Here is a 19362-nt window from a genome sequence, read left to right on the forward strand (position 1 = left end):
AGTGTGATGGACATTCATTTACATAAATCACTATCCACATCCTTGATTTTTTTTCTTTTGAAATGATTCCTAGAAATAGAATCACTCTTAAGGAGTGTGAACGTTTTAAAAGATTCTTGATATAGTGTGACATTTTTTTCCCTGGGAAAGGTGTACCAATTTACACTCCTACCAGCAGTGTTTTTCACATCATGTGCTTGTCATTATCTATTAGCATCAATGATATATGAAAATGCTAATGTTTCATAATTTACATTTACTTGCTTACCAGTGAAGTTGAGTGTTATGTCTTATGTTTACTAGAGAAGACAGGCGCACTGGAATGCTCCTTCTTTTCAGCAAGTACATATTTAGACACTTTGTGTTCCAGTGGTAGTTTTTCTCATTTATTTGAATATATGTCAATAAGCAAAATCTTGGCTAAAAATAATCACCTTAGCACTAAATTTAGTCAAGTGTCAAAGGCATTTTAAAGAGACTAAATTTGGGATGCATCTCAGAAAAACATACTGCATGATACTATGCTAATGAGATTTTCTTTTTATGCTGGGCAATTGGTAATTTTGTTGTTCACCCTGAGTTCCCCAACAATGTTGAACTAGCAATTTTCAAACCTGTAAACATTTGCTTTTGTAATCAAAATTGAAAGATACAATTGAAAGGAAAGATTTAGTTCACAAACTGTATAATCTTCTGATTCTGCAGAATTGAAATGAATAAACTTGAACACATATTTAAGAACGCAAGCTCTAGTCAGCATACAACTTAAGAGGGAAAAGGTTGAATTTCCTTTCAAAATAAGCACCATGCATGACCATGCTTCCTAAGAAAAAAAGAAAAGGTAATATCTCTAAAAATTGTATCATCATTATTTTCATACCAGTTACCATGGTTCAATTAGTCCCTCTCTATACAGTCTAGTGGTACATTTTTCTAAATTGTGAAAATTCAATAATAATTACATATATAGTAATATGTATTTATATAGTATTATATAATATGTAAAATAATAATTATATATAGTTTATATAAATGTGTGTTTTAAGTGGTCTTATTATGTATGATATTTCAAGGTGTAAGCTTATTTTTCAGGATATTGTGTTTTAGTGCCTAGGAGGATCAGCTTTGAATCATTTCTAGTTACATATTTCTAATTTGGGGGAAAATCAGGTTTTATAGGAATAAAATGTGGTCCAAGTCTTCAGCAGAGTGAAGGATAAGACTGAATTATAAAAAGAGAGGTTTAATAAAGTATTTTTTAAGCCTTAGAGGAAGTTAATAAAATAATTTTATTGAATTCCATCATGACTCATCTTCTAATATTAATTTTGTAAATAGGAAAAAGGTAATTAAATTACTAAAGCACCTTCATTTTAAAGGTTAACTTTATTATTATTGCTCATAGGAAAGTTTATTTTTTACCACTTTTAGAACACTAGGTCTTTTTAAATTGATGCACAATTCATTTGGGTGCTTTCTATGACACGCAGTCAGACTTGCCTCCTTCCTGTGTGGGCTCTGACTATCTAATAAAAGAGATAATGTAATGACTTACATATCTAGAACACAAGGTAATGATTCCATTACCAGGCATATCCCTGTTCTGATTTGCAGACAGTTTAATTTTTACATCTGATCTTTAACTAGTGCTTCAAATGAAGCAGAACTGGGTATTTGAAAGGAATTTAATTTGTTTTGCCCATTTTAATGGTAGTTTTTTCTGAGTGTATTTAAAGAGCTTTTTATAACTACCATCTTCCAATTTTTAAAATGGAAATATATTTTCTATTGCTTATTTTTTTTACTGCAAAGCCTTATGTGTTTATTTTAGAAAAATTAGAAAATACTGCAAAGAAAAAAGAAAAACGAAAAAATAATATATTCCTAGAGAATTCTCATTAACATGTTGGCAGATACTCCAGTTTATTCTATATAATTCCTATATACAATAGGGGATCAAAGTACTTGTTACACTGAATACCATACTCTGACATTACATATTTTGTAAATGTTGTTATATGTTTTTGATTGAGCAACCAGTAATCACGTTAGCCTGAAGACAAACTTTGCATAGTTCAAAGAGTGTTTGCCAACCCTTTTTTAAAAAGGAGGTTTCACATAAAAATCCAGATGTCCACCTTCTCTTGATAGATGGGGATTCTGTGCTGCTGGGGCTCAGAATCCTGGTTGGCCACAGTTGAGAGCAGATGGCCACAGTTGGCCTTAGCCAGCCAGAGCATGCACTCTGCATTCAGCGCATTCCTGCCCTGGTCTCCTTCACATCTTGATGTGCCTACCTGACTCCCAAAGCCAGCTATTTGAAGGGTAGTAGTTTGTCTAGGGTAGTGCTTTTCAATGAGGCTGTACTGGCCCCTAAGGGAAGACTGGAAAGTGTTTTCTGGATGCCGCAATGCTTGGAGAGCACTACTGGCATTTAGTGGACTGCAGTCCTGTTATGTGAGAGGACTGGACCCGGAAGTTGTGTCCTGCATTTTCAGCAATCCCTTTGGGTAGTCATATAGGTGAAACACCTGTTTATAATTATTTGAGCCTAGAAACAAAACTGGTTGCACATATAAAAATTGCTTTAATTCAATTTTAGTATGCGTTGAATTTCCTAAGACTACAGCTACTGTATAATTTCAGGTAAAATTGTTCTTTGCTTTGGAAGGTTTACTGTGCATTGTTCACCATTTGGAAAACCATGTTGCTGACAACAAGGTGGCTCATGGTATTTGAATAACCAACACAGTGCAGCTCCATCAGTGCTCATTTGTAGTACCCTTGTTCAATACAACAAAAAGCAAAATTAACACTCCTTTAACATTTTTTATGAATAAGAAATAAATATCAGATCTTATGAGAGAATATTAATTCTTCTTTGTGTGTTCTTTACTTTTACCATCTATAGTTTGCCTTGGCATGTTATCTAGACTTCATTTACTCTTATTTTCCTTTTATCACTTGCCTGTAAGCCTGCTTTATTGTTTCTTATTCTAATACTAAATTTTAGCCTAATGTCCATGTAACCACTCAACGCTCCAGTCTTTCACTTTCTTACTCTTCTTGAAAGTACTGGCTGCTTATTACTTCTCTTTAATTCATATTTACTTGTTGGTAGTAGGGCAGGCATCAGATGACTTCCTCAATATGTAAGTTATGTTCATGCCTGGAGCACTTTATGATTAAAAAGAATATTATGTATAGAGGTTGTTTGTATAAACTATGAACTTTGTGTTAGGTTAGTAAAAGCGGCATTACAAAATACTTGTTTTTAAAAGTGAAGCTTTGTGCTTGAGCAGCTTAATGCTCTAGGTGACCATCGAGAATATACATTGGTCCTAAAGAGGCTTACAGGCTTCTAGAAAGACATTACATAGAAATAAGTTATGCCTAGACTGAGAGGATGATGAAATATGCTCCAGGATTTCAGAGAGGGGCAAGTAGGTGTGTTTGAATGGGTGAGGAAGGCCTGTGGATGAAGCCGAGGAGGTGCCACCAAACCTAGATGCTTGGGGAAGCTGTTAAGAGTTTTGGAGAAGGGGACAATGAAGCAAAGTTCTCTCCCTTTCTTTTTCACTTCCCCCTCTTCTTTTTCTTCTAGAACTGTGTCTTTTCTTCTTTCTTTCCTGAAGATGCAAAAGCCACAGATGTAAGTGAGAGGGACTAAAGCCAGAGTCATGACTATGAAGTATTGATTTCAGGTGTTTGTTCTCACCTTAAACTCAGACCAAATATAAAAATATGACCTTGGGGGCTTAGAATTGTGCAGTTTTTGTTCTTCAAGAGAAACTATTGGAGAGATCTCAGAGCAAGGCATTGCTTGTATTTCCCTTCAGTGTAGTACTTAGATTTTCATTTTCTTAGATCTAATTATAAAAGAGACTTAGGAGGTGGAAAATAAATTCAATAAGTCTTCAAAGTTTTTCCTTTCTTTATTTTATAAGCTAAGTATCACTGAATTGGGGGTATACTAAGAAGGGTATCAATGACAGAATTGCTAGTTTCCTCAACCTGCCTCAGCTTACCAAATTTAACTCTTTTTGTGAAACTATTACCACATGTAAATATATTTAAAAAATTAGAATTTCTTTGAAGAAACATTTTCCTAGCCAATCAAAAGCAAGAGCTAGTGAGGCTTCAGGATGATTTGGTTTTCAGACTTTTTTTTTTTCTAATGCCACAATCCTTAGATATGGTGGGGAAGGCACTTCAAAGTGAGTACTCCAGATTTAATTCAAATGCACCCATTTAAGTAGCTCAGAAAATTGCATCATCTAGGGTTCTGGAGTGACAGTGTTTTATATGTTGAAATCTTTTGGAGTGGGATTGAAACAGCAAAATCATTTTATTTCATTAAAATCGGTCTCAGCCTCTTCTTTTTCCTCTCATTCACTGCAGACCTTTCCATCTAAGAAACAATTCATAGCTGCTTCTTCAGAGGATGTCTAATTTTCCCTCATTCAGAGGGACACATTTGGTACTTTGCCCTGTGTTTTAATTAGTAAGCTTCAGAGAAAGAAAGTCGTCAGCCAGGGCCCCCAGTTGTGGAAGTTTCTATATCCGGTAAATTGGATCCATTCCAGGGCAGAATCATTTATCAACAAATGAAACACCAGCCACTTCCCACACGTCCTCTGATTGCATTAAAAAATCACTCCCCTTCCTACCCAAATTGAGTATACTTAGAGTATGGAGCTGACAAACATTCTCTTTCCTTCTCCTCCTCCTCCTCATTCTGTTGAATTGCTGGTTTCTGTAGTCTATTAGGCTTCTTATTAATAGTAATAAAATGTTCATTCATTAACTCTCTCATGCCTGCATACCAGCTATAGTAACTGTCTTTGCCCCCAAGTTATGCAGTCTTTATAAAGTCGTTCAGTAGCAGGGCAATGAGTTGGGAAAACTGATATTGCATCTGTAGCATCAGGTACTATTTAACCAGTGGGAGGGACTGATAAAATTAGCAAGTTGACTAACCACTTCCCTTCCTTGTGGCTCTTTAATATTGTAACGGATACAGAAAAGTTCAGAAGGACTGAGCTAGTTTGCGAAACCACAGCACACTTTGGCAAAGAGGGAATGCACAACAAAACGGGTAAGTTTCTTTATTTTAATCTTTTAAGAGAACTGTGAAAAAGATAGTGGGGTAGATGTTTTTAAGTCTGACTCTGCAAATCGTCTTTAATAATTTGTAGGCTGTGGAAAGATAAACTTGTCATGCGGAGGGAAGCAAAAGGTTTTCCAATCAGTAACAGTAGCAACAACAACAACAAAAATTACATTGAGCAAAAAATTCAACTATGAGAATGCCTTTATTATTTCAGATAGAAAGACTAAAGTATTTTGGGGACAGGGTTCTTGAATTAGTAAAAATATTGATGAATAAGTTCCTGTACTCTGATTTTTTGAAATTTAGCCCGGAATTGTCAGCAGGGGCATTATCTACTGAAGCTGTATGTCCGCCTAGATCCTGAAACAGCTTAGTCTTCTGTTGTCTTCTTTGTGGTTGAAAATGTTTGTTGCTTTTAACTCTTTTGTTATCAAAAATTTCAAACACAAGCAAAAATAGAGTGAATAGTATAGAGATTTCCCATGCATCTATCACATAGCTTCAACAGCTATGACTTCAGAGCCCAGGTTGTGTAATCCACACCTCTGTGGTACACTCCCTCCTTCAATCTAGTTGAATTGCAGCATTTTGAAATATGCCTATTGTGAACATTAAATAAAAGAGGCCTAAAGTTTCCTAAAGGCTCATACCACCTCAGCAATATAAAGTTTAGAGAAATATTATTACATAAAATTGAATTATGAGTCATAGAAAGCACAAGTGAGTTTCCACTGGTTGTTTTACCAGTGGGAGCAGGAGTAGAGGATAGTAGATATTAAGATTGTAGTCTCTGGAGCCAAACTGTTTGGGGTCAAATTTGGTTCTATCACAATCCAGTATCCTTAAGAAAATTTCTTAACCTTTCTGTGTCTCAGTTTCCTCACCTGAAAATGAATACAATAGCACTGATCTCCTGAGCATGAGGGATGATGAACCAGTGCATGCCAAGACTCTGAAAATTGCTGGGAACATAGAGTGCTCACTGTTTGTTAGCCCTACAACTGTTGGTCAAAATTATTAGAGTGATGGTAGGGTTGTGATTTGTCCAAGCAGAAAGCCAAAGGTTGTATCTGAGCATATTGGGCTGTCTTCTGACCATTGCTTTTCTCCTGATTGTTTTATAATGCCAGGCTAGGAAAAGTCTCCATTGAGATATCTTGCTTGCTTTTGCACCCTGGGAAAACTCCTTGCTCTTGCTTTCCCCCACCAGCTCTGAATTAATTCTCTCTACAAACAAAAGTTATCTGAGCTTGTCTTGCCCACCTTCTCACTGTGAGGATGAGGGAGTAGAGATTGGTCTAAGCTCACAGAGCAAGGAGTAGATCTAATGGAAAAGACCCTGTCATGGGCTTCATGGACTCCTCTAATGTCTGTTTGGAGGGGCGCTGCAGTTGGGTTTAGGCAACACTGTTGGGCCTGAGAGGCTGCCTCATATCTGAGCTCTTATGCATCCATCTCTGATGTAGAGGTCTTCCAGGGCTGCAAGTTGCTCAGATACTTTTTTCATTGCTAATGAGAATGGTGAAATTCTGAGGATGGCAACAAATGGATGGTGAGGACCTTCCCTAAGCTATTTTTTTTCTATACTATAGTAATGGCTGTCATTTATTGAGCATTTACAATGCACCTGGCACTGTGCTATGTGGTTTTCTTATTTAATCCTCCCTATATCCCTATAGAATACTTAATATTAATATCTTCATTTCATAGAAAAGGAAACTAAGGTGCAGAGAAGCTAAGCTACTTACCCAGCTCATAAGAGACAGCCAGGACTTTGTTCCAAGTCTGTCTGACTTCTTAGAGCATTTGTCCACAAGAAATAGGTTTGTTCAAACATGTGCACTCGAAGTGCATCCGTGGTTTTGCTCTTAGGCTTCCTGAAGATGAAAGTCGTCAGTATTCCTATAAAGCAAGCTGAATGGAAAACCTTTTCTCTAGTAATAGTTTTCCCACAGTGAATTTTCAGAATGCCTAATTACAAGCTGGAAATTTGTCATAAAGTTTGACAAATACAGAGGTGGGTGGGGATGGTGTGGAGTTACCACTGTAAAAAGTAAATATTGAACTGACAGGTTAAAAAAAAGAAATGCTCTTTTAGTAAATTAACCATGCTTCAGTGGTGGATTTTGTTTTTAAGGCCATTTGTCTCTCTTGAGTTTTTGTAGAGGAGGGTGAAATACATCTAAGTCAGTTTTTGAGAACATGCAGTGCTGTTGTAAAACAAATGATAAACACTGATGCACTGCAGAAATAAAAATTGGCTGAATCTTCTGGGAGGTGCTGAAGAGAACTGGGACATGCACAGTCAGACATTTTAGAAACCTGGAATTGACTTGAAGTGCTTTATCTTTTACATTACGGGTACAACTGCAAAAATAGAACTGAATGTGTGAATGAAGAGAGAGGTTAATTTCACAACTTTGGAGTTTTTTTTCCCCTCCAATAGAGTAATGGTGTTTTAAAATTTTTTTTTCTTCACTCAAGGGGACATGGTCTAAAATTTAGAGCTAAAAATGCAAACATCAGACATAAACGATTGACTTGCCTTTTATCAGGCAATCTGATACAATTTGCAATCGTTCATTTTTCCTTCATTGGCTACAGTACTTTTGTCATCTTGACAGAATCAGCCAAGCTTTACCTATAAAAATATTGGAAGAGATTTGAAATCATATGATCTTTTTGCAGAAAAAGAAGAGGATAAAGGGAATTGCAGCTGCCAGTGTTGGGGGGAGTGAAGTGGGAAGGGTCACTATTATGTCACATTCTTGGATTCTTTTTTTTATTATTATACTTTAAGTTTTAGGGTACATGTGCACAACGTGCAGGTTTGTTACATATGGAACCCATCATTCTCAGCAAACTATCGCAAGGACAAAAAACCAAACACCGCATATTCTCACTGATAGGTGGGAATTGAACAATGAGAACACATGGACACAGGAAGGGGAATATCACACACCGGGCATTCTTAGATTCTTAAACCTTTGAGAAAGCAGAGCAGCTCTTTAGTACTGGCCACTGCAAACCATCTTCCAGAATTGTTCCATCATCTTGGTATTTTTCTTTTTCTTTTTGTCTCTAATGTCTTTATCTCATAAGAACATATTCACAACCTGTAAAGCATGGTTTAGGGTCGGAAATTTCTGTATTTGTCTGTCATTAGAGACAGATTCAGAGTGCCATTTAGCTTGTCAGTGTCCACTTCTTTGTGCAGTAATGTAATTTCTGGTGGGGTTGGTCACCCACGGGATTACTGCGTACTAGTGCCTTCATGTTTACAGATTGTTTTCTATCCTGATCTTTAACATTTGTCAATGCATTATGTCACTGCTATTATTAAATGTAAAAATTTAATAAGTTTTAAAAATCAATAAACATTAGTGCTTGATTTAAATGCTTGATTTAATTATTAACTTAATAATCAATTTAAATTTTAATAATAAAATGTATTAAAAGTCTTGAATAGATAAAGCATTGTTTTCCCTTGAGATGAATTCTGTCTTCATTTGTTCTTTTGTCCATTTATTCACAATTGCTTAGCATCTCCTGCTGGAGATCCAGAAATCAATAATCACAGTTTGTGCCCTCAGAAAATTCACAGGTTTGGGGTTAAAAAGAGTTGTATGAAATAAGTGATGCTATAGTTCACAAAATATATTCTAACTACATTGTACTGTCTACATTGGGAGAGAGGGTGTGTGTGTATGGATAATCCCAGACCCTGGGATTAGAGAATCATGGTTCAAAGCCCATTACCCTCTGGTTTTGGGTATTTAACTAATGTTCTTATTCCGTGGTTTCTTCACCTGTAAAATGATACTGAGCTGCTAGGGGTGTTGTATTAATTTAACATGTGATACATGTTAAGTATTTATATAGCATATCCTATAGTCTTTGGGGGATCAAGGATAGTTTCTCAAATGAAGTTAACTTTAAACAACCTGAATGGCATAGATGCTTCCAGTCACAGGGAACTGGATATGACAAAATGGAAAATAGTTTTGCCTCTTTGAGAAGGAGAGTAAAGGTCAGCATGGCTGAAACATGTAAAAAGTGGGGAAGTTGCTTAGAGGTACTGGCAGAATCCAGATCGTGCTGGGCCTAGTAGGTCATGTTATGCAGCTGCATGTTGTGCAAGTGCAATCAGAAGTGATTGAAAGGTTTACACGGGGAGTTGCATGATCTGAATAATATTTTTAAACTAGTTGCAGAGTGGAGAATAGATTCGTGAAGAGCAAGAGTAGACACATGGAAATAGGTTAGAAAACTATTTCAATAGCTTAGTCCAAAAATGATGGCCACTTGGATTAAACAGTGTCAGGGGTGTAGGGGCAGTGGACAGAGTGAGAAATACTGTATAATTAATAGGACTTGGTAAACAATTGGATGTCATTGGGGAGCATCAATTATGATCCTATGGTGTTTAGCCACTGGGTCTAGTGAGCTGTCTTGTGTGAAGATGGGCAAATTGGAAAAAGCAGGCTTGGACTTCTCAATTTACATGCTTTTGAAACATTCAAGAGGAGATGTCAAGTAGGCATAAGATGTCATGTAGATGTTAACTGAAGCCATGGAAATAGACGTGATCACTCAGAGAGATGGGATGAAGTGAGAAAAGCTGAGGGCCCAGTACTTAACCACTGGAAATTCCAAAATTTAGAGGACAGAGGAGAAGCAGCCAGTAAAGGAGGTGGATAAGTCATGGTCAGAGAAAAGGGAAAACAAGAAAGTTGTGGTTTTTAAGGAAAACAAAAGAAAATAGCATATTCAGGAGAAAGGAGTGATTATCCATGCCAAATGCTAAGGAGCTAATAAATAATCAAAAAATACCGTGGAATTGGTATCATGGAGCTCATTGACCTAAAATAAACAGGCAGAAAATATAATTTCTTTAAAATTGCATTGCATTTTAACATACTGACTAATCAGTTTTACTGTTGACTAATTGAATAAATATATGAAGACAATAAAAGAGACATATTATTTTCCCAACTGGCAGTATATTTAGAAATTATCTTACTTCTATCTTTACATAACTGTATGGTATACAAGGAAGCAGTAATAAACTATGCTGGTCTAAACTTACTTCCTTGGAAGTGCCAAAGTACTTGAATTCAGCACTTTCTTCTTGTGTATTCCCAATATCAAGATTACCAGGTACCGTTGCTGAGGGAACCATTTGCGTAGACCAGTAGTTCTCAACCGGGGGCAGTTTGGTACCCCAGAGCACATTTGGCAATGTCTAGAGATATTTTTGATTATTACAGCTGGCAGCAGGTAATCTAGGGGGCAGCATCTAGGGGGAAGAGGCCAGGGATGCTGCTGAATATCCTATAATTCACCAGACAACCCCCCACAACAAAGAATTATTTGGCCCCAAATGTCAATAGTTGAGAAACCTTGACATAGACTAATGCAGACCTGCTCAGTGCCTAACATCAGGCCTTGGCAATAGTAGATCTTCACTAGAATTTTTCTGCAGGAGAGTGGGAGATCCTTTACTGCCTTTTTTTCATGGTCTACCAGTAGGTTTGTGTAGTAAGTGATCTTTGAATTTGGTTTTTATCTTGAAACTTCTTTGTAGAAAACAAAGTGAATAAATAAAAGTATTGTGTACTCACGTGAATTACCTCTGCAGAATTTTCAATAGAATTTATTTATGTGGTTAAAAATAGAGGACAGTGCTCCACCCAGTGCATGTTAGACTACTTACAGCAGAACTGGCTTCTTTATGCAAAGTTAGTTCCTATGCTGAAGTGCATTTTAGAGAAGTTTCAGTATTAAAACATACTTTAAACATTTAATAGATTAATTTTCTTAAAACCTGTAAAGATCTGCATCTTTAAAAATAATAACTTTTATTTTCTCTTGATTATAACATAATTCATATAGCTCATATTTGTGTGTGTGTGTGTGTGTGTGTAACTATAATAAACTCTTAGATACCTATAACTAACGCAGGATATGGAATTTAACCATTATCAATAAAACCTCCTTTGTGAATTCCCCTCTTGGCCAAGGAGAAACACAATTCTAAATATTTTGTTTCTTGTTTCCTTGTGTTAAAATTCTACTACATATATATGTATCCCCAAACAAAGTATGAAATTAGTTTTTAAAATGTCTATGCCTGTACGATGGATTGGCAAGGAGAGCCATGGGAAAAATAAAACAAACTCAATGGCTATTTGAGAAATGCAGACACATGGCTTTGAGGCTTGGCACCAAGCGCGGGGGCAGTGGCACCATTAGAAAGAAGTAGACATTTCCGTGACTGTCTGCCTCTGTGGAGAAAGGGGGAGCCTAAGGTCAAGATGACAGTGGTTTAAACACAGTGTTAGAATGGAGGTTTTATGAACAGAATCACAGAAGGAGGCAGGGGACAAGAAGCACACAGGCTGAGACAGACTTTGTATGCGGTGCCTTCTTTCAGGAAGATTGAAGTGCCATGTTTATTGTCTAGACTTGTACTTGCCATGGAAGCAGGACATCTGAGAGCTTGCTCTGTCTGGGCAATTCAAGATAGAGACTTAGAGACGTCATTGTTGAGCAGTAGAGCTGGAGGTGAAGATTTGAGAAACTTCCGTGTAGGTACGAGTTGAAGCCACGTGAAAGGAAGAAACCTGGGGACAAAAAGCTTAGGGAATGCCCATAGCTAATGGTGGTATTTAAAACACATTATAAGCTTTTGCTGTGGCTTTTGCTTATTTTTATTTAAAAACTTTTTTATTTAAAAAACTTTTAATTACAAACTGTTTTATGTCCACGTATAGGCTTCCTCGGGCTGTCTTTACAATATATGTTATGGTAGGGGATTATTAGGCTGGCACAAAAGTAATTGTGGTTTTTGCCATTAAACGGAGTGGACCAAAGAATTTTGCACCAATTCTTTGGTCCATGTGTCTGCATTTCTCAGATAGCTGTTGGGTTTGTTTTATTTTTCCGACTGCTCTCCTTGCCAGTCCATCCTACAGGCATAGACATTTAAAAACTCAAATTTCATACCTTGTTTGGGGATACATAAATACATAGTGGAATTTTAACAACATGTTAAATGTTTGAATGCTACAATAACATTCTAAACTAGGTTAGATTCTTGTGACAGTAAATAGGATGTTATGGTTTGGCTTGGAATTCTTGTAAGACTTGGCACAGTTTTTAGTCCTGATCCAAAGGAGTTTAGTCATCAGAAGAACCACCAGTGGCACAGTAAATGTCAGTGCTAGGTAAAAATGTGACATCAACAAAGTTTGTTTCTAGGGCTGCCATTCTCCTTTTTGTTAGTTTCTTTGGTCCTACATTTCTTCATCTTCACAATATGAAGTTGGTCTGGATAATGTGTCAAATCATTGAAAAAATGTTCTCTGCTTTTTAGCCTTCATGACCTTCCATCCTGCCTAAGGCCTGTGCCTGGGGGATTTCACTCTGCCCTTTCTTCTCTCACAGGCCATTTAAATGTTACAGCTCTAAATTCGTTTTTCTCAGAGTCCTGCTACTTACTAATGCTAATGTGTCAAGTCTGTATTATTTCCAGTAATTCACAATACACTATGATTGGCCTAATATATTCACTCCCAGATGGCTTCTTCACTGGGGGTTTCACTGCCTGAACCTGAAGTGGTGCTCAATGGTAGCATGGCAGAGGTAAGCTAAACAGGGTGATATTGTTATTATTTATTTTCACAAGTACTTTTCTGATCCATATTTATCTAACCTTTATAAACATAACATTAGAAATGTAAGACCTACATTTTTATGTTTTTCTTACTTGAGATAATTTTCAAAAGTTTTTACTTTCCAGTCAATGAACTTTCTTTGTTTAGCTTGTATTTGAATTGACTGTTATTAAGTCAATTTTTATGTGACAATGTTGCTACATAGGACACTTTTAGTCATATAGCTATAGCTGTGAGTTGGTTTAAATATCCCATATAAAAAGTTATAAAAACAAATAGTAAAGCTGTTATTATGAATTTACCTATAGGAAAACTGAAATTTTATTTAAAATTTCATATCAGCATTTTGTGATTTTGTAACAACACCGTGAACGAAAACCCAGTAAGTAGGAGGGAAAGTGTTCTGTATTTATAGTTAGGATTGTATCTGTTAGATTCAAAATGATGAGTTAGATTTTAAACTTATTTTGGAGCCCAACTATTCTTGAGTTTCCAAATGAATAAAGATATTTATATAATGAAAATTCAGTTTATTGTTGAAAAATGAATTAAGATGACAGTAAATAACCTCAGGTGTAGGACTCTGCATTGTAAAGTGGTACATTTAATGTTTATGCAAGAGTAAGATTTTTTTAAAAATTTATTTTAAAAAGTGATTAGCACCTTGGCTGTACAACTCTTAAGTTTTTTTTTTTTTTTTGCAACACTGCATAAAATTTGAAGTATTTTTTGCTTCAAAATTTGACCTACTTAGAAAAGTTCTGATAATTCCAACGTAATATATTCCTTGTTTTGTAAGCGCCTTTGGGTAATGTATTGGAGAGACAAGTAATCTCATCAAGAAGCGTAATGGACCCTATCACATTTCAAGATATATTTTTTTTCCTAGCACTTCTGCTTCAAATTTAGTCTGTGTTTAATGATACCACACTTTACTGGCGAGGGTACTTTTCCAGCAGTTTAACTCTCTTTGCATACAAATGGTGTTTTGGGTCTGGCTGCCATTACTGATCTTTTCCTTGAAATGAGGTGACATAATTTGATTTTTTACAGTCAGGAAAAAAAGGTTTAGTTCACCTTGAGAGGTTAGAGAAAGAAAGGTTATCATTGAATGAAATGCATGGCTTGATGCCATTTGTAAAACAGGTTGGTGCTGGCTCAAGAAGGCAGGAACAAATTCTAACTTGGTTGAAAAGTATGATTGGCGGAGGGGTAAAGGAAAATCTCCAGAATTAGTCATTCAGGGGCTCTGCAATGTAGATCTGAAGCAGCGCGGAGAAAAGGCTACCAATCCACCTTCATCTTAGCAAGCAAGCACTGTTCCTCTTCTTGATTCCAGGGAGCTACGTATTTTAGTCAAAGATGTTAAATTTTGAAGGCTTCTCAAGAGACTGTCATGACAAGCAAGATATTCTTTATTATCTCCTTTTATTAATGAAGCAGTTGAGGTCCTAAGAGACATTAAGTGACTTTCCCAGGAACTCAGATACCACCACCCTAAAATTCAGGTCTTCCTCCCGTTACAGCAGCCTCTCTCTAGATCAAGCTTGTCCAACCTGTGGCCTGCGGGCCATGTGCAGCCCAGGGTGGCTTTGAATGCAGCCCAACACAAATTTGTAAACTTTCCTAAAACATTATGAGATTTTTTTGCAATTTTTTTTTTTTTTTAGCTCTTCGGCTATCATTAGTGTTAGTGCATTTTATGTGTGGCCCAAGACAGTTCTTCCAGTGTGGCCCAGAGAAGCCAAAAGATTGGACGCTCCTGCTCTAGATATACTGACTTTTCCAAGGAATGTCAGGGGTTAAGATCCGTTTTTAATTGGTTACACTCCTGGTGGAAGGCTTTCTTCTAGACATGTCAGGTTTTCTTTGACTTATCAATACCTTCATGAAGAAACAATGAACTGAAGGACATTTTAAAAGCAGGTTGTATAAGCCACTAAAAAATTTTGAATAATGCCTAGTCTCTGCATATAAGTAAAAAAAAAAAAGCAGTTTAACAATATGTTAATTATATGTAGACATTATTTTTATCACAATAAAATTAAGACATACTACAAGAACAAATTGACTTAGTTTTTCAGTTTGCAATTATCTTCCCAGTTAAATATAAGTAAAGATCTTAATAAATGTAACATTAAAGTTCTTGAACTATATACCACACACCATTCCACATAAACAGACAGGTTATATTAAAACTAGCAAAGCCGTATTTTGTCTGTGCTTGCTAGAAAATACATTTTGCATATATTCTAGAAGACAAAGATGATTTTGTATATGTAATTGACAAAAAATACTTCTAGGAGAAATATAATTATTGTATTAAAGGTTATGAAATGGCAGTTGAAACCCCTAAAGTCATGGATTCTAGTTAATACAGTATAATAAGGGAGAGCTCACACTATTCCTCATGAATCATGCTGAGAAAACTCCTGTCAAATAAAGAATTATTAAGTTGAGTTAAAGAAATTAATTTGTTTCTTCAAAACTGAAGTTAAGAAATGCAAACTTTTTTCCTCTGGATGAAAACACTGTTTTTTTTTCCGCAATGCAATTTTATAAATAAAAGGTTTATTGCAAATGTATTTTGATGACCTTATTATACTCATTTTGTGTGAAATTGTTTAAAAAATAATATTCCCTCAAGTTAAATTGCTCAATTGAAACTTCTCTGCTTCTCAATATAAGCATCAGAATAATACTTTAAGGTCATAATATCAGAAGCTATTGACTAAGTGATTTAAAGATAGAATGTCTGTATTCTCAGATGGAGCAAATTAATTTAAATATGGTAGTTGAAGTTGCATTTTATGATAGAGCAGGACATTGTTGTCGTGTTTTTTAACCTTAACCTGAAAATAATTAGAGGAAAAAGCAATCTAGATACATTATAGATTTTTTTTATTGCATAAAGTGATTTAATCCTCTGTTTTATTCCAGAGACTTATTTAGGTTTCATTTACTATCCCACTGGGATAGTAAATAGCATAATGCTTTCTTTCATATTACTATCTAAGTATTTAAATGCAGAAATGGAGATGAAAACTTTGACTCCTACTGCATTTGAATGTATGAATTTACATATATAAAAATGTACAATAAGCATGTGTATAGAAAAAATCAGTTATATTTTTTGTAGCTCTTGCTACAGAGACCAAGAGATCAAAATAAATCTGCCCTCAAATGAGAAGTGCCAGCTTCTTCGCTTCCCATTTCTCCCACCAGACACTCATGTTTAATAATGAGAATGAATGAATGATGCAGTGGATAAAGGTCTGTCTTGTTAATTAGATGTTCTCAGATAATGAAGTCTTAATACACCTGTGTTTTCCATATTCCCTCTAAATCACCATAGAATTCAAGAAAATGGATCTTGTATAAATCTTCAGATCTATTTATTTTTGTGCATATGCATTTGACCAAGTAATTTATTTAAATGATTTAAATGTTCAATGACTCTACTGCTTTTGAAGTCATATGTGTGGTTCTTAAAAATTTAAAATACTCAGGTGTTAAGAACAGCAGCCTTACCATCAGTTGGTGATTTCCTTAAGTGAAAATTGAAGAGTTTAAGGGCGCAAGTCATACAGCAATTAAGTAGAAAATGTACATGTGATTAATAATAATTCCAGTCTACTTGTTTGTTTGCGCTCTTGGGTCAGTGCTAGTAATCTTACACACTTAATTGACACTTGTGATGTATGCCCATATGCTTAGTTCTCTAATTGTGGTTCTGAAGGGGACTTACTTGGCATATGTAGTTTATATGCATCATCTCAGTCAGAAAATGAGAAGAAATCCAGTTGATGATATGAAGTATGCAATGTTATCCTTTGGTGAAGACATTGTTAATGTGTATGGTGTGGCTGGATATGAGGGTTGAGGTGTCAAAGAAGGACGTTAGTCTTGGAGCCAGGAAGATCTGGATTTTTACATAAGCATATTATTAGCTACCTCAGTGATATTTGCGAACTAACTTTACCTTTCCAAGTCTCAGTTTCTTCATCCATAATGCCTTCTTTGTGAGGTGGTAGTAAACTAAAAGGAAAAAATTTATGTAAAGTTTGAACCTACTTTCTAGAAGACGTGAACAAATTGACTTTGCCTTCATTTGTTTCAGTTTCTTCATCTAAATGTCTAGTCTGTAAGGCAGTAGTAATTGTATGATGAAGTCATTCTGTAAAGCTAGAAACAAACCTTCTAGAAGGCATAGACAGTGTCTAGTCTATAGTACAGTGTTTGGAGCCTAGGGAGTGCTCAGTAGTCATTTGAGTGACTTTAGGCACTTAGGATACTGACAGATATTAAACAAATATTATTTCTGTGATCTTCTTTTTCCAGAGTTCTTTAACTGGTTGAATTACTAGTTAACAATACTTAATCATCTCAGTTAAGTAACTTTTTCCTTCAGGTCTTATTTTGTACATATATAATATATAATATAAAGTGTTGTTTGTCAATTGTTTTTTTTTATGGCTTTTCCTAAAAACATGACTTTACTGGATGCAGTAGCATAAAGAAGCCATTAAAATATTGATAGTTTTTCATAGAAAGGGTAGAACACCAGTTAATATAAAGATTAAGTGTATAGTAAATTCACCCCACCTGTATTATGGTCAAGTCACTAGCATAAAGCTATTAAGTTTTCAGAGATGGCAAATGGGTAGTTATGGAATAAGACTCTTTTTTTTGAGACGGAGTCTTGCTCTGTCGCCCAGGCAGGAGTTTAGTGGCGCGATCTCGGCTCACTGCAAGCTCCGCCTCCCGGGTTCCTGCCTCAGCCTTCCGAGTGGCTGGGACTACAGGCACCCACCGCCACGCCCAGCCAATTTGTGTGTGTGTGTGTGTGTGTGTGTGTGTGTGTGTGTGTGTGTTTAGTAGAGATGGGGTTTCACCGTGTTAGCCAGGATGGTCTCGATCTCCTGACCTTGTGATCTGCCCACCTCGGCCTCCCAAAGTGCTGGGATTAAAGGCGTGAACCACCGCGCCCGGCTGGAGTGAGACTCTTACATTTACGTTGAAAAGCATAGGTGCTGGAGTCCATGGTAAGATTATTAGCTGACTACCAAATTCCATTCCTTCTTGTTCCATGGAAACAGTGCCTCAGCAGGTGACTGGCCAGCTAGGCACTATGACTTCCAGTTCCCATTTGAGATAGGTGTGGCCATGTGGCTGAGTTCTTATGAATAGAATGTGAGTGATTTGGCAATTTGTGTCACTTCTGGATCTGTGCTTTAAGATGTTAGTTAGGCTCCATGTTCCTTCCCCGTTCTGCTGGCTGGAACCTCACATGGTTTTGGTCCAGTGTCAACCTTCTGCTGTAGCAGTGCTCTAGAAATGTCAGGGCAGCAAGGTGGAAAGAACCTTGGTTGCTGAGGTCCTGCCAACCTGAAGTGTTACACAAGAAAGAAACTTCTCTGTTGTTTACAACACTGTATTAATTGGTTTCTTTGTTACAGCAGCTTAGTATTAACCCTGCTTGATAGAGAGTCCCATAGAATTTGGTTGACCTGGGCTCTGCCCAGCATTAGCAAAGTGTTTTCAATCTCCAAGCCCCAGGTTCCTCCTGTGTTACATAGTACTATTGTGAGATTATACTATATAAGAGTTTAAAAGTTCAGCATTTAAATATACCAGGGACTGTACTAAGTGCCTTCTATACACTGTCATTTAATGTTCATGACTAAGTTATGAATTAGAAATTATCTGGATTTTATGGATGGGAGCTTTGAGGAATGATGAGTGTAAATTACTTTCCCAAAGGTCTAGAGCTGGTACTGATAGAGCCAGGTTTTTAAAAAACTCAGACTACCAGACTTCAGAGCTCACACTCTCAAGCAATACCAGTAGCTCTTAGCAAAGTCTTTGGAAAATATTAAGCATTCCATAAGTGCTAATAGTATTATTAATTCTTAGCAAACATCATGGAGCCCCTGTTATAGGTAAAGTAATGTGGGTTGTGTTTTGGGGACCCTCAGGCTATTTAGCAGGGGACACAGATGTATAGAAAAGTCATCAGAGTACAAGTACTGCATGAAAGTTGAAAAAAAGTAGGTTCTCTTTGACAAAAAAGTAATAGAGATCAGTGAATCTCAGAAACTAGATCACCTACCATGCAATCACAAAATATGCCATATTCTACACTGTTGATATTAAATTAATATTTAAGGTCCATACATCACTTTTTAATGGGGGCAGAGTGCGTAAGCCATTTTTACGTATTCCAAGACTTAAGAATATGTCTTGTGATTTCTCTAAGAGAAATTCTCCAGCAAATCAGAAGGATAGAACCCTCAGTGGAAAACGTATGAAAATCATCCATGCTGCCCTGGACGTTCACATATGCCCCCACCCCCACCTCTGCTGTCCCCAACTAGTGAATCCTTCCTAACACATCCAGATGCCATGGTCCCTGATTTTGTTAGAATAGGGTAAAAAGTTTAAGAACTGGAAATTCTAAATTGTGTTTCTTTATAGGATAAGAAATCAGTTTTTTGCTCACACACTCTTCCTTCAGGGCAGGAAGACCTTCTCTGACCCACCAATCTGGGTAGCACCTTTCCCTCCTGG

General features: G+C 36.4%; 1 protein-coding gene across 15 annotated transcripts in view; it reads left to right on the forward strand.

Annotated features, from left to right (window-relative positions):
• Nucleotides 1-19362, forward strand: part of HDAC9 (histone deacetylase 9) — a 911712-nt gene that overhangs the window by 196075 nt on the left and 696275 nt on the right. For 5 of the 15 annotated variants that reach the window (XM_054687405.2, XM_063814083.1, XM_063814076.1 and 2 more), the window contains exon 1: nt 4998-5098. The exons of 9 other annotated variants lie outside the window; for them this stretch is intronic. In XM_054687405.2, coding sequence (XP_054543380.1) covers nt 5083-5098 — 16 coding nt within the window. In that variant the 5' untranslated portion in view covers nt 4998-5082. Of the gene's footprint in view, nt 1-4954; nt 5099-19362 lie in introns of those variants that run through there. One more of the 15 variants, XM_063814093.1, reaches the window with a different exon arrangement.

The sequence above is a fragment of the Pan troglodytes genome, chromosome 6 (assembly GCF_028858775.2).
Source record: "Pan troglodytes isolate AG18354 chromosome 6, NHGRI_mPanTro3-v2.0_pri, whole genome shotgun sequence".
Lineage (NCBI taxonomy): Eukaryota > Metazoa > Chordata > Mammalia > Primates > Hominidae > Pan > Pan troglodytes.